The 14,300-nt window shown below is 42.9% G+C and overlaps 1 protein-coding gene across 4 annotated transcripts in view; it reads left to right on the top strand.

Moving 5' to 3' along the window:
• Positions 1-14,300, top strand: part of LOC106607884 (protein dispatched homolog 1) — a 75,508-nt gene that overhangs the window by 56,215 nt on the left and 4,993 nt on the right. For all 4 annotated transcript variants that reach the window (XM_014205349.2, XM_045720895.1, XM_014205350.2 and 1 more), the window contains 5 exons: positions 12,301-12,330; positions 12,754-12,877; positions 13,075-13,202; positions 13,879-13,976; positions 14,089-14,186. In XM_014205349.2, coding sequence (XP_014060824.2) covers positions 12,301-12,330; positions 12,754-12,877; positions 13,075-13,202; positions 13,879-13,976; positions 14,089-14,186 — 478 coding nt within the window. The remainder of the gene's footprint in view (positions 1-12,300; positions 12,331-12,753; positions 12,878-13,074; positions 13,203-13,878; positions 13,977-14,088; positions 14,187-14,300) is intronic.

Here is a 14,300-nt window from a genome sequence, read left to right as displayed (position 1 = left end):
CATGCGAAACTCCCAGATCTCGTACCAAGCAGCTTCCAGGACTTAATAAGTTGTTGGACGTCTTCATAAAGGCACTGGGAGAGGAGTTGATGGGTCAGCACAGCTGCTTGCCATTGGTTCCGCTCCTTGACTTTGTGCAGTAGAGAAATCCCGGTCATGCAAGAAGCAAATGGTAACACAGCCTCCCGTCTTGCAGAAGCCCGGTCCTCAAGGTCTGAATGCGGATGTTGGATGTGATGTGTTGGGGCTGGTTGGGCTGGCAGCTGAAAGCTATTGGTTCCACTGCTGGAGGTCTTGTGCAGCCTATTGTACCGAATGTGTTCAGCAATAGAGACTTTGACCTGTTGTTCTGCTACAGGAATAGGCCAACATGCAACACACTCATCTAGTACTGCCTCCTGTTGGATCTGTGTCAAGACTGACATGAAGTCCATCATAATGACTATGAAATTAAAGGTATTGGTATTGGTGGTATATTGTAGAAATTATTGCTAAAACCGGTTAAACTGCTCATCATGGATCTAGTCTATTGAGCAAATAACTTATGAACACCATAAGCAACTACATTAATAATTCATGACATGGACATACTTATTGACATAATGACTTATCGGTATTGGTAATTCGCCCTGCTCGGCCTAGTTGACAATGTCTGTTGGTTGGTGCAGTGCCGGGTTGGTGCAGGGTTGGTGAAGGCATGTGCAATACCCATACATTCTTTGGGGTTGGTTCTGAAGCCCCTGGACTCAGGGGGTTAAGCTGGTTGCTATAGAGGGAGCGAGGCCACAGGATAATAAAGACATCTCTTGGACAGCTTGTAACTATTGGCTACAGTGTTGAAATCTGGCCTGTATGTCTGGAATTTGTACACGCCCATATTTCAATCCCAAGAATGTGGAGATGGCAGCTGTGACCTCCAGACCCGCTGCACTGGCTGATGTAGCTGTCCATTTCCCTTCTACAAACACACAAACAAACAAACTGCGCAAAGACTTATTATACAGCAATAACCTCTTATTCAGACTCACATTTTCTCATACACGCTTGCATCCAGAGGCCTTGTTCTCTCCCCAAAATAACTATCAGAGACCTGTGCTGTGTAGATAGCTTGTAAATACAGTTTTACGAGCTTGTAAGAATTAATACTGTACCTCATAAATCTATTTAAGGTGTACAATGGAAGTTGATGAGCCCTGACTTTGGTGGCTACTCCCTGATGATCAGTACTTTTTTAAAACTCAACATTTCACTACTGTATGTTATGCCTATGATATTGTGCTGATATTTGTATTTCACCCTCAAGCCACTCTTACAATTCCATAACTTGAACAAGACTTTAATTGTGTGCAGTGTTCCAGTTAGTTTTAATCACAGGAGCAAATAATTGAGAGTTGACAGTAATTGGGCTGACTTGAGTACTTCATGCAGCCCCTTATTACAGAATATACGCTGTGTCTGTTAGCAGTTTCCCCCCCTCAGCTCTGTAACCCCTGACCCCTCTCTCTCCTCCCTTCACTCCACCACACGTCAACATGGCCACCGCGGCCTGACCTGGCTGCTGCTCCCAAGTAACTTTATTAATTAACCCTGTGATCCATAAACATTCCCCTTTCGGGTAAATAGAATAACATTTAGGAAGGGTAGCTGTTGTAAGTTTGTGGAAGAATTGTGGGAGTTTGTTTGAAGGGGACTGGGATCAGAGGAGGGGAGGAAACCTGACTCTGTGGGTTGTCATCCTGCTGGATTTAGAGCCTGTGATCATCAGTCAACGGATTTCTCCTCCCCACCCCAGCACCTCCTCTCTTCTCCTTTAGCGGATGTTTTTTCAAGGACATTAGTCTGCGTTTCTTCACATTACTACTCCCATTGACAGATTGGAAAAAAGAATTGAGACACAAAGCTGATATTTTTAATGTCAACTTCAATTCATATTCTAGGCCTATACTTTTTTTTTTTTTTTTTAAAGATGTAAAAGTTTGCTTCATGCAAAAAACATGCTTGAAATAGTATCTGAGGATTCTGATGTCTGTCGTAAATCCAAAGTATAGGGCTACCTCTGTTTTAGACATCTTCTTATTCGTCTGAAATGTGGTCAGGGTTCGGAAAGTTGCAAATAGATCCAAAACAGATCGCGCAAATAAATAGGCAGCCGTGCTTTTTTTGATGGCTCCACGAGTAAAGATGCTTTATGAATCCAGTTCAACAATTTACAATAACTCTCCTTCGTTCTGGACCATATCTCCATCCCGAATTCCGCCGTTCGAGGCCCGTACATGGAAACTAACAGACAGCATAGAATAAATGAAGTTACAGATTTTTCCTTGGCAAACAATGCTAACTTAAGGTAGGGGGAATGTGTTTTTCATTTGGTATTGTTAGTATCAGGCTCTCGCATTTTAAAAGGTTGAATCACTGTCTACTTGAATGCAAAAAAAAATAGCAAAGAGTTTCACTCCAAGTTGGTAGTGTTAATGGGACTCAACTTGTGTCTACAATATGATGATTGTTCAAAGTCTGTGCCGTACAACATCTGGTTGTCATATTAACATGTCCAGCTAACTTTAAAGTGGATTTACTGCCTCCCCAGAAGTTACCCTGTGGTGAAAAATTCCTGCCAATAGCTTTTGTTCATCTGTGCTTCACAGTGCCATGGCAACCACTAATTATAGCATTCCATGGATTCCCTTTTAAAGGGGAGAAGGAGGAAAAATAGCCACCTCCTGGCACCTGTGTGCGTGCACTGTGATTGGCTAATGCAGAGAATCGTCTGAGCTCACTTCCCTGTTTTGGAAACTGATTTCCTTGTTTACGTTTCTTGTGTAATCTTACCTTGTCCATGATGTGGGCTGTGAGTTCTGTGCCAAATTGTGACCGTGGTAGTGCAATACTCATGCAGGTTGCAGTGAATAGAAGATTAGAATGAGGATGAACATGTCAAGGTTGCAGTGTAAAGTAATAATGTCTGTCGTCCCTAGGACATAATGTTAGGACAGTATGTCCACAGTTCTAGAGATTTCATAGCCACCAGCCTGTGTGTATGTGATCATGTGAGTCTGTCACTGCCATTCGCTGTCAGTTTGACCATTCAGAGTATACACTGAGTGTACATAACATTAGGAACACCTCCCTAATATTGCGAGTCACCCCTTTTGCCTTCCAACAGCCTCAATCCGTCAGGGCATGGATTCTACAAGGTGTCGAAAGTGTTCCACAGGGAGGCTGCCCATGTTGACTCCAATGCTTCCCACAGTTGTGTCAAGTTGGCTGGGAAACTGTTGAGTGTGAAAAGCCCACACTCAAACTGGTGTGACTGGCACCTACTACCATACCCCGTTCAAAGGAACTTAAATCTTTTGTCTTGCCCATTCACCCTCTGAATGGCACACACACACAATCCATGTCTTAGTTGTCTCAAGGCTTAAACTAAAGGTCGACCGATTATGATTTTTCAACGCCGATACCGATTATTGGGGGCCCAAAGAACTCGGATACCGATTAATCGGCCGATTTATTTATTTATTATTTTTTTATTTGTAATAATGACAATTACAACAATACTGAATGAACACTTATTTTAACTTAATATAATACATCAATAAAATCAATTTAGCCTCAAATAAATAATGAAACATGTTCAATTTGGTTTAAATAATGCAAAACAAAGTGTTGGAGAAAAGTAAAAGTGCAATATGTGCCATGTAAGAAAGCTAACGTTTAAGTGCCTTGCTCAGAACATGGGAACATATGAAAGCTGGTGGTTCCTTTTAACATGAGTCTTCAATATTCCCAGGTAAGAAGTTTTAGGTTGTAGTATTATAGGAATTATAGGACTATTTCTCTCTATATGATTTGTATTTCATATACCTTTGACTATGGGATGTTCTTATAGGCACTTTAGTATTGCCAGTGTAACAGTATAGCTTCCGTCCCTCTCCTCGCTCCTACCTGGGCTCGAACCAGGAACACATCGACAACAGCCACCCTCGAAGCAGCGTTACACATGTAGAGGAAGGGGAACAACTACTCCAAGTCTCAGAGCGAGTGACGTTTGAAACGCTATTAGCGCGCACCCCGCTAACTAGCTAGCCATTTCACATCGGTTACACCAGCCTAATCTTGGGAGTTGATAGGCTTGAAGGGGGGGGTGGGGGGGTGGGGGGGCATAATTTGTGGAAAGTTCCAACAGGAATCTGTTCCAAAAAACGTAAAGTAAAAGGTTGCCAACCAACAACGCATACAAACCTAGCAAACTAGCTGCCGAATAGGCATCAACTCACCAGGTAGCTTATTCTTAATGTTTGTCCATAGGCAACCAGAGTGAGGACAGACATTTTTCGGAATAAACGTGATGAGTGAAAAACGCAATGAAATAGAGCACTCCCTACCCGGTATCTTATTCTGCCACTATACAACTTTGTATGCGTTGTTTTTTGGCAACCTTGTTATTTACGAAGTTTTTGGAATAGATTCCTGTTGGAACGTTCCACAAATTATACCCACCCGGGTTGAAGTCATAAACAGCGCAATGCTTGAAGCACAGTGAAGGGCTGCTGGCAAAACACATGAAAGTGCTGTTTGAATGAATGCTTACGAGCCTGCTGGTGCCTACCACCGCTCAGTCAGACTGCTCTATCAAATCATAGACTTAATTATAATTATATAATAAACACACAGAAATACGAGCCTTAGGTCATTAATATGGTCGAATCCGGAAACTATCATCTCGAAAACGAAAGTTTTTTCTTTCAGTGAAATACAGAACCGTTCCGTATTTTATCTAACAGGTGGCATTCCTAAGTCTAAATATTCCTGTTACATTGCACAACCTTCAATGTTATGTCATAATTACGTAACATTCTGGCAAATTAGTTCGCAACGAGCCAGGCGGCCCAAACTGTTGCATATACGCTGACTCATGCGTGCAATGAATGCTAGAGTTGTGACACAATTTCATGTTAGTAGGCAATATTAACTAAATATGCAGGTTTAAAAATATATACTTCTCTATTGATTTTATAGAATTGAACATTGATGTTTATGGTTAGGTACTTTGGTGCAACGACAGTGCTTTTTTCGCAAATGCGCTTGTTAAATCAACACCCATTTGTCGAAGTAGGCTGTGATTCAATGAGAAATTAACAGGCACCGCATGGATTATATACAACGCAGGACACGTTAGATAAACTAGTAATATCATCAACCATGTGTAGTTAACTAGTGATTATGTTAAGATTGATAGTTTTTTCTAAGATACGTTTAATGCTAGCTAGCAACTTACCTTGGCTTCTTGCTGCCCTCGCGTAACAGGTAGTCAGCCTGCCATGCAGTCTCCTCGTGGAGTACAATGTAAGGCAGGTGGTTAGAGCGTTGGACTAGTAACCGAAGGTTGCAAAAACGAATCCCCCCTGAACAAGGCAGTTAACCCTCGTTCCTAGGCCGTCATTGAAAATAAGAATGTGTTCTTAATCTGACTTGCCTAGTTAAATAAAGGTGTCAATAAAAATAAAAAATATATATTAATAAAAATAAAAAATTAAATTAAAATCGGCAAATCGGTGGCCAAAAATACCGATTACCGATTGTTATGAAAACTTGAAATCGCCCCTAAATAATCGGCCATTCCGATTAATCGGTCGACCTCTAGCTTAAACATCCTTCTTTAACCTGTCTCCTCCCCTTTAGCTCACTGATTGAAGTGGATTTAACAATTGACATCAATAAGGGATCATAGCTTTCACCTGGATTCACCTGGTCATGTTTCTGATGTTTTATACATTTGTTTTTTTATGGCATATGAAGACATCTCCACCTCGGGCTGGGCGGTATACTGTATTTTACGATATACCGGTATTGATGCACGGACCAGTTTGGGTTTTTACTTTACTTTCTATAACGGTATTTGAATGTTTGGTTTGTTAAATGTGATACGCCGTGTGTAATGTCAATTTCTATAGTTTACTTTGCTACTTGAGTCATCTCTCTCCATGCCGCTTTCCACACAGTCCTAGCCCCGCCCCATCATTCAAGGAACAGATGTGTTGTTCCTCGACCACAAGACACTTGCATTAAGTCTGCATGGTCAATGCAGCGATTGCATCAATGTTGATGACAACGATGCTGTTTTCACTTTGCGTCTTAATATAAATTCACTAGCGTTCTATAATTACGCTATTAGTTTGTGTTTCTTACATCTGCAAACAGCTAGTTTGTATTTTCTTAGCAAGATGGGCCTAAATCTTGTTAGCCACTAATTGTAGCCACTAATGCTAATCGCTAGCTAATAAATGTACGGAGTCAGAGCAAACGGAATTAGCTATACAGCCTGATAATACCAGTGATGGTGTAGACCTAAATCAGCATGTTGTTTGAGCAAATGTATCTTTTAAATCAAAGAGGAATACGTGACACAACAATATGTTAGCTACATGAAGTAGCTAAGACAAAACAGTCAATGTAGCCAAAGATTATAGGATCCCTAGGAAACACTTGTCAACACTTTGGTTCCTACCCTGTCACAATAACTCCTCCCTGGCATTTTCATTCGTTGTCATTTCTAACACTGTATTCAAAGTGCCCACTATTATACAGTGCCTTCATAAAATATTCACATCCCTTAACTTTTTCCACATTTTGTAACGTTAGACCAGCCTTATTCTAAAATTGATTAAATTGTTTTTATTCCTCAATATACACACAATACCCCATAATGACAAAGGGTTTTTAGACATTTTTGCAAATTTATAATAAAACAAACCCTGAAATATTACATTTACATAAGTATTCAGACCCTTTACTTAGTACTTTGTTGAAACACCTTTAGCAGCGACTACAGGCTTCAGCCTTGAGTCTTCTTAGATCTTCTCTGCAGAACCTCTCAAGCTCTGTCAGGTTAGATGGGGAGCGTTGCTGCACAGCTATTTTCAGGTCTCTCCAGAGATGTTCGATCGGATTCAAGTCCAGGGTCTGGCTGGGCCACTCAAGGAAATTCTCATACTTGTCCCGAAGCCACTCCTGCGTTGTCTTGGCTGTGTGCTTAGGGCCGCTGTTCTGTTGGAAGGTGAATCTTCACACCCAGTCTGAGGTCCTGAGAGCTCTGGAGCAGGTTTTCATCAAGGATCTCTCTGTACTTGCTCTGTTCATCTTTCCCTTGATCCTGACTAGTCTCCCAGTCCCTGCCTCTGAAAAACAGCCCCACAGCATGATGCTGCCACCACCATGCTTCACCGTAGGGATGGTGCCAGGTTTCCTCCAGACATGACGCTTGGCATTCAGGCCGAAGAGTTCAATCTTAGTTTCATCAGACCAGAGAATCTTGTTTGCCTTTTGGCAAACTCCGAGCGGGCTGTCATGTGCCTTTTTTACTGAGGAGTGGCTTCCGTCTGGCCACTCTACCATAAAGGCCTGATTGGTGGAGTGCTGCAGAGATGGTTGTCCTTCTGGAAGGTACTCCCATCTCCACAGAGGAACTCTGGAGCTCTGTCAGAGTGTCCATCGGGCTCTTGGTCACCTCCCTGACCAAGGCCCTTCTCCCCCGATTGTTCAGTTTAGCCGGGCAGCCAACGTTAGGTTCCAAACTTATTCCATTTAAGAATGATGGAGGGAACTGTGTTCTTGGGGACCTTCAATCCTGCATAATTTTTTTGATACCCTTCCCCAGATCTGTGCCTTGACACAATCCACAATCCTCTACGGACAATTCCTTCGACCTCATAGCTTGGTTTTTGCTGTGACATGCACGGTCAACTCTGGGACGTTTTTATAGACAGTTGTGTGCCTTTCCAAATCATGTCCAATCAATTGAATTTACCACAGCTGGACTCCAATCAAGTTGTAGAAACATCTCAAGGATTATCAATGGAAACAAGATGCACCTAAGCTATGTTTCGAGTCTCATAGCAAAGGGTCTGAATACTTATATAAATAAGGTATTTCTGTTTTCTAAATTTAATACATTTGGTAACATTTCTAAAATCCAGTTTTCGCTTTGTCATTATCTGGTATTGTGTGTAGATTGCTGAGGATTTTGAATTTATTTAATCCATTTTCGAATAACGTAAGACAATTTGGAAATGTCAAGGGGTCTGAATACTTTCCGAAGGCACTGTATTCTAACTATAGAATAAGAATAATTGTTTTATTTATTGTTATTTTTGTATTATTTATTGTTATTTATTATTTATTTATTGTTATTTGTTGTTGTTATTTATGGTTTTATTTATTATGATAAAATGGCGCCGGAAGAAATGGCAGCAGCTTTACAGCCGCCCAACCAATTGTGTTATTATGTGGGGTTTTTTCGTGTTATTTGTAACTTATTTTGTACATAATGTTTCTGCAACCATATCTTACAGCAAAAAAGAGCTTCTGGATATCAGGACAGCGATCACTCACCTGAGACAAAGATTTTTTCTACAACAAAGACGACACACAAGACATTCTCCAAACACCCGACTGGACCGAAATCCCCGTTATTTGCAAGAGGAAGCGACGCAAGTACAGAGGACAAAGAGCCGGATGCCTGGTCAGGACCCGGAGAAGGCGACTGGGAAAGCTGCCGTTACCGTCAATACTACTCGCCAACATGCAATCATTGGACAATAAATTAGATGAGGTACGATCACGAATATCCTACCAACGAGACATCAAAAACTGTAATATCCTGTGTTTCACGGAATCGTGGCTGAATGACGACATGGATATTCAGCTAGCGGGATATATGCTGCACCGGCAAGATAGAACAGCACACTCCGGTAAGACGAGGGGGGGAATAAGGAAATAAGCAAACAGGAAACCACTCACCCAGAGGCGGCGCTCCTAGTGGCCGGAGACTTTAATGCAGGGAAACTTAAATTAGTTCTACCAAATTTCTATCAACATGTTAAATGTGCAACCAGAGGGAAAAAAAATTCTAGATCACCTGTACTCCACACACAGAGACGCGTACAAAGCTCTCCCTCGCCCTCCATTTGGTAAATCCGACCACAACTCTATCCTCCTGATTCCTGCTTACAAGCAAAAATTAAAGCAGGAAGCACCAGTGACTCGGTCTATAAAAAAGTGGACAGATGATGCAGATGCTAAACTACAGGACTGTTTTGCTATCACAGAATGGAACATGTTCCGGGATTCTTCCGATGGCATTGAGGAGTACTCCACATCAGTCACTGGCTTTATCAATAAGTGCATCGAGGACGTCGTCCCCACAGTGACTGTACGTACATACCCCAACCAGAAGCCATGGATTACAGGCAACATTCGCACTGAGCAAAAGGGTAGAGCTGCCGCTTTCAAGGTGCAGGACTCTAACCCGGAAGCGTAAAAGAAATCCTGCTATGCCCTGCGACGAACTATCAAACAGGCAAAGGGTCAATGTAGGGCTAAGATTGAATCATACTACACCGGCTCCGACGCTCGTCTTATGTCGCAGGGCTTGCAAACTATTACAGACTACAAAGGGAAGCACAGCCACGAGCTGCCCAGTGACACGAGCCTACCAGACGAGCTAAATCACTTCTATGCTCGCTTCGAGGCAAGCAACACTGAGCCATGCATGAGAGCATCAGCTGTTCTGGACGACTGTGTAATCACGCTCTCCGTAGCCGACGTGAGTAAGACCTTTAAACAGCTCAACATACACAAGGCTGCGGGGCCAGATGAATTAACGGGACGTGTGCTCCGGGCATGTGCTGACCAACTAGTCCCTGTGCCCAAGATCACAAAGGCAACTTGCCTAAATGACTACAGACCCGTAGCACTCACGTCAATAGCCATGAAGTGCTTTGAAAGGTTGGTAATGGCTCACATCAACACCATTATCCCAGAAACCGTAGACCCACTCCAATTTGCATACCGCCAAAACAGATCCACAGAGGATGCAATCTCTATTGCACTCCACACTGCCTTTCCCACATGGACAAAAGGTACACTTATGTGAGAATGCTATTCATTGACTACAGCTCAGCGTTCATCACCATAGTACCATCAAAGCTCATCTCTAAGCTAAGGATCCTGGGACTAAACACCTCCCTCTGCAACTGGATCCTGGACTTCCTGACGGGCCGCCCCTAGGTGGTGAGGGTAGGTAGCAACACATCTGCCACGCTGATCCTCAACACTGGAGCTCCATAGGGGTGCGTGCTCAGTCCCGTCCTGTACTCCCTGTTCACCCACGACTGCATGGCCAGGCACGACTCCAACACCATCATTAAGTTTGCAGACGACACATCCAGTTGCAGAGGGAGGTGTTTAGTCCCAGGATCCTTAGCTTAGTGATGAACTTTGATCAATGATTAGACAGCCTATAGGGAGGAGGTCAGAGACCTGGCCGTGTGGTGCCAGAATAACAACCTATCCCTCAACGTAACCAAGACTAAGGAGATGATTGTGGACTACAGGAAAAGGAGGACCGAGCACGCCCCCATTCCCATCGAAGGGGCTGTAGTGGAGCAGGTTGAGAGCTTCAAGTTCCTCGGTGTCCACATCAACAACAAACTAGAATGGTCCAAACACAACAAGACAGTTGTGAAGAGGGCACGACAAAGCCTATTCCCCCTTAGGAAACTACAAAGATTTGGCATGGGTCCTGAGATCCTTAAGATTCTACAAGTTGTGTCACTGCCTGGTACGGCAATTGCTCGGCCTCTGACCGCAAGGCACTACAGATGGTAGTGCGGACGGCCCAGTACATCACTGTGGCTAAGCTGCCTGCCATCCAGGACCTCTACACCAGGCGGTGTCAGAGGAAGGCCATAAAAATTGTCAAAGACCCCAGCCACCCCAGTCATAGACTGTTCTCTCTACTACCGCATGGCAAGCAATACCGGAGTGCCAAGTCTAGGACAAAAAGGCTTCTCAACAGTTTTTACCCCCAAGCCATAAGACTCCTGAACAGGTAATCAAATGGCTACCCGGACTATTTGCATTGTGTTTGCATTGTGCCCCCCCCCCAACCCTCTTTTATGCTACTGCTACTCTCTGTTCATCATATATGCATAGTCACTTTAACCATATCTACATCTACTGCCTCAATCAGCCTGACTAACCGGTGTCTGTATGTAGCCTCGCTACTGTATTTAGCCTGTCTTTTTACTGTTGTTTTATTTCTTTACTTACCTATTGTTCACCTAACACCTTTTTTGCACTATTGGTTAGAGCCTGTAAGTAAGCATTTCACTGTAAGGTCTACACCTGTTGTATTCGGCGCACGTGACAAATAAACTTTGATTTGATTTATTTCCATTCCAAAAGTGTCAAATAGCATTTGCAACATTTGGTTAAAAATGATCGTGCAGCCGTACGTGGCAGTGTGGAAATGATCTCAAATGAGTACAGGAAATACAGAAATGTATGAAAATGCTGGATATTATTTTTGGATAAAGTTGAATTGAACAGTATAAAACAATCGGAATCGAGAATGACTCATTGAAATCACCTAGAATGAATGTGTTGTCACCCTAGGGTCGTGCACTATTCAAAGCAAAATGTAGAACTTTTATTATTCAAAAACATCAAATATATTCAAATACCGCCATACCATCCAATTCTTTTAAAATACCGTGATATGATATTTTGGCTATATCGCCCAGCCCTATCTCCGCCCCACCTCTACCCTCCCTCCTCTCCCCATGTCCTCACCCTTCTGGCCTTGCTCTTATCTGTCCTGTGGGCGTATCTGATTCCCTCTGACTCGTGCTTGCACTCTGCGGCCCGTAGGCTTCCCACTGATCTGGGAAGGTGCTGATGGGAAGTCCAGACACATGCAGAGCCGCTGAAAGCTTCTTTTGGCAACGGGGAAGCCCAGTGCTGATCCTCTCTGTCTGTGTTTATGGCACAAGAGAGATCACACTAATGGGACTCTAGTCCTCTAAAACTATTACCTCTACTGGTTCTTCATGCACTGCAGCACTGTGTGGGGCTTTGTAGGTTAGAAACACAAAGCAGACCTAAAAGAGATTGACATTGATGTTAGTCTTGTCTAAACCGGTTAGTGTCAGAGATTCTTCAGGCACTACATGTGTGTGTGGTTTTTGAATACATTATCTAAAGAAAGATTGATTGGATTTTTATTTATTTTTTAATGAAAACAAAAGGTTCACCAAAAAGAGGTCACCGTCCCCTGAGGGTATGTAAGTTTGAATAGAGCTAGTTGTTCCACACAAGATGTGTGCTGCATTGCTGCTCAAAAACCTTTCATGAAAAAACATATTCCCCCTGCACGGATGCCGAGGCAAATCTGGTTTTGATTGGATTTTGCTTTGACTTTTAAATGTAAATCTGATTTATCTCTCTTTTGTTTTTCAGCCCTGCAAGGCCTTTTCGGTTCCCAAAAAGGTAAGATCTGCCAAAAATATATATATATTTTTATTATTACGAAAGCTCTCCTCTCGCTCTCCTTGAGTCCATCAAAACCCTGCCGAGCTGTCATTCCTGTGTAGTGAATCATCACAGTTATCGATGTGGAAAGGGCTCTCTGTGCCTGGAACCTGCTAACCACATCCCATGCTCCTCTACAAGACATGCCTTCCCCTGAGTTTCCCTCAAGTCAGAACACTGAATATACTTAACAAATATCTACATGACGATTTGACAAAATCAATAATGGCGTTTTAATGAGCACCTTATACTCTTTTGGATATTCTACTAGTGTATCAATGTACCCTTCTTTTTTTTGTTTGGTTATCAGTACATATAATATTCATATAGTTATAAAGCCATCAGCTTTGTGTTTAATCAATACTTGATCTTCATCTCCAGCTATGCAGAGCTGATTGCTGATTGGCCAGTGGTGGTGCTAGGGGTGTGTACAGTCCTCATCGTGGTGTGTGCCCTGGTGGGTATTCTGGTGCCAGACCTGCCAGACTTCTCAGACCCCTTACTGGTGAGTAGTACATTCCAATCGAAGGAAGGCACAAAACTTTCTCCATAGAGAATACTGGACTTTATTTTGATCAAGATTGAAAACCTTGTGTTTCTGGCACACCAAAATCATTATTTGGGTGCATGTGGAGTCCAAGATGTCGTAGGTCAATTTCCTGGTGAACTAAAAAGATGTCCTCTGTTTGTCTGTTTCTTCAGGGATTTGAGCCACGAGGCACGGCCATAGGCCAGCGATTAGTCACATGGAATAACATGGTGAAAAACACAGGGTACAAAGCAACCCTAGCTAACTACCCATTCAAGTATGCCGACGAGCAGGCGAAAAGGTAACAAAGCCGAACTCACAGATCCTGTCCATTTAATGTCATCCTTCTAACCCTTTAGTGACACATGTATTGATTCAACATCCCTGATGAAGGGGGCTGATCAGGATCAGGCCTCAGGCCATGAAATGGAGTGATGGATCCTGCTGACAGACAGAAACAGACAAGCACACACACTAAATCTCAATCCCATCCTGCAAGAGGATTGGTGGGGGGGATTGTTCAATCCCCGGCCCATCTCCATTACTCATCTTGATCACTGGGGGGGGGGGAAGGGGGGGGGGGTCAGGCCTGTCAACAGGACTCTCTGCATCATTCTGCCTCGGCCACTCAGTCTCCTCTAACAGACTCCTGATTAAAGGAATAATGTCTCTGTCAGATGATGTGTCCCTGAAACCCCTGCTCATCACAATGAGATTGCAACGTGATAGTGATCACTTCACCGATTATGATATAATCACTGGCTTTGTAATCGTTTAAACGGGTCGGTCTAAACCCGTTTCCTTAATTTGTTTTAAGAATGACCTTTCAGTACTCTTTGGTTACCATGTGCAAATCTCTGCTGTGTGTTTGCTTTAAGCGGATTCAGTCTCATTCTGTTATGTGGATCTTCAAGGTAACTTAATTGTAATGTATGAAGTGTTAACAGTGCAATCACACCATTACTTTTGTATTCCAGTCACCAAGAGGACAGGTGGGCTGAAGATCACTTTGACAGAGATAAAAGACAAGCTGACTGGGACTTCAGTAAAGACAGTTTCTTCTGTGATGTCCCAGGTACAAACTCATCACGCTTCTCCTGTTTCAAGTGTTTGTCTAGTAAGTGTTTGACTGACTGAATGTTTGACTGCGATGAAATGCTAACCGGATGCTCTTAATGTATGTGCAGGTGACAGATACTCCAGATTAGTATTCACATCTGCAGAGGGGAAGAACCTTTGGAATATACAAGCAATTAAATCCATGTGCAATTTGGACAATACACGGGTAAGTGGAACAGCACTGTTGATGATGTGCCTCAGCGTTTGCTCATGTCAAATTGTGCCATGTTAATGATTTTTAAATGCCTGAACTAAGCCCCATCATATTAGAAATTGTATG

This window comes from Salmo salar, chromosome ssa06 (assembly GCF_905237065.1).
Source record: "Salmo salar chromosome ssa06, Ssal_v3.1, whole genome shotgun sequence".
Lineage (NCBI taxonomy): Eukaryota > Metazoa > Chordata > Actinopteri > Salmoniformes > Salmonidae > Salmo > Salmo salar.
This window is presented reverse-complemented; position numbering and strand designations above follow the sequence as displayed.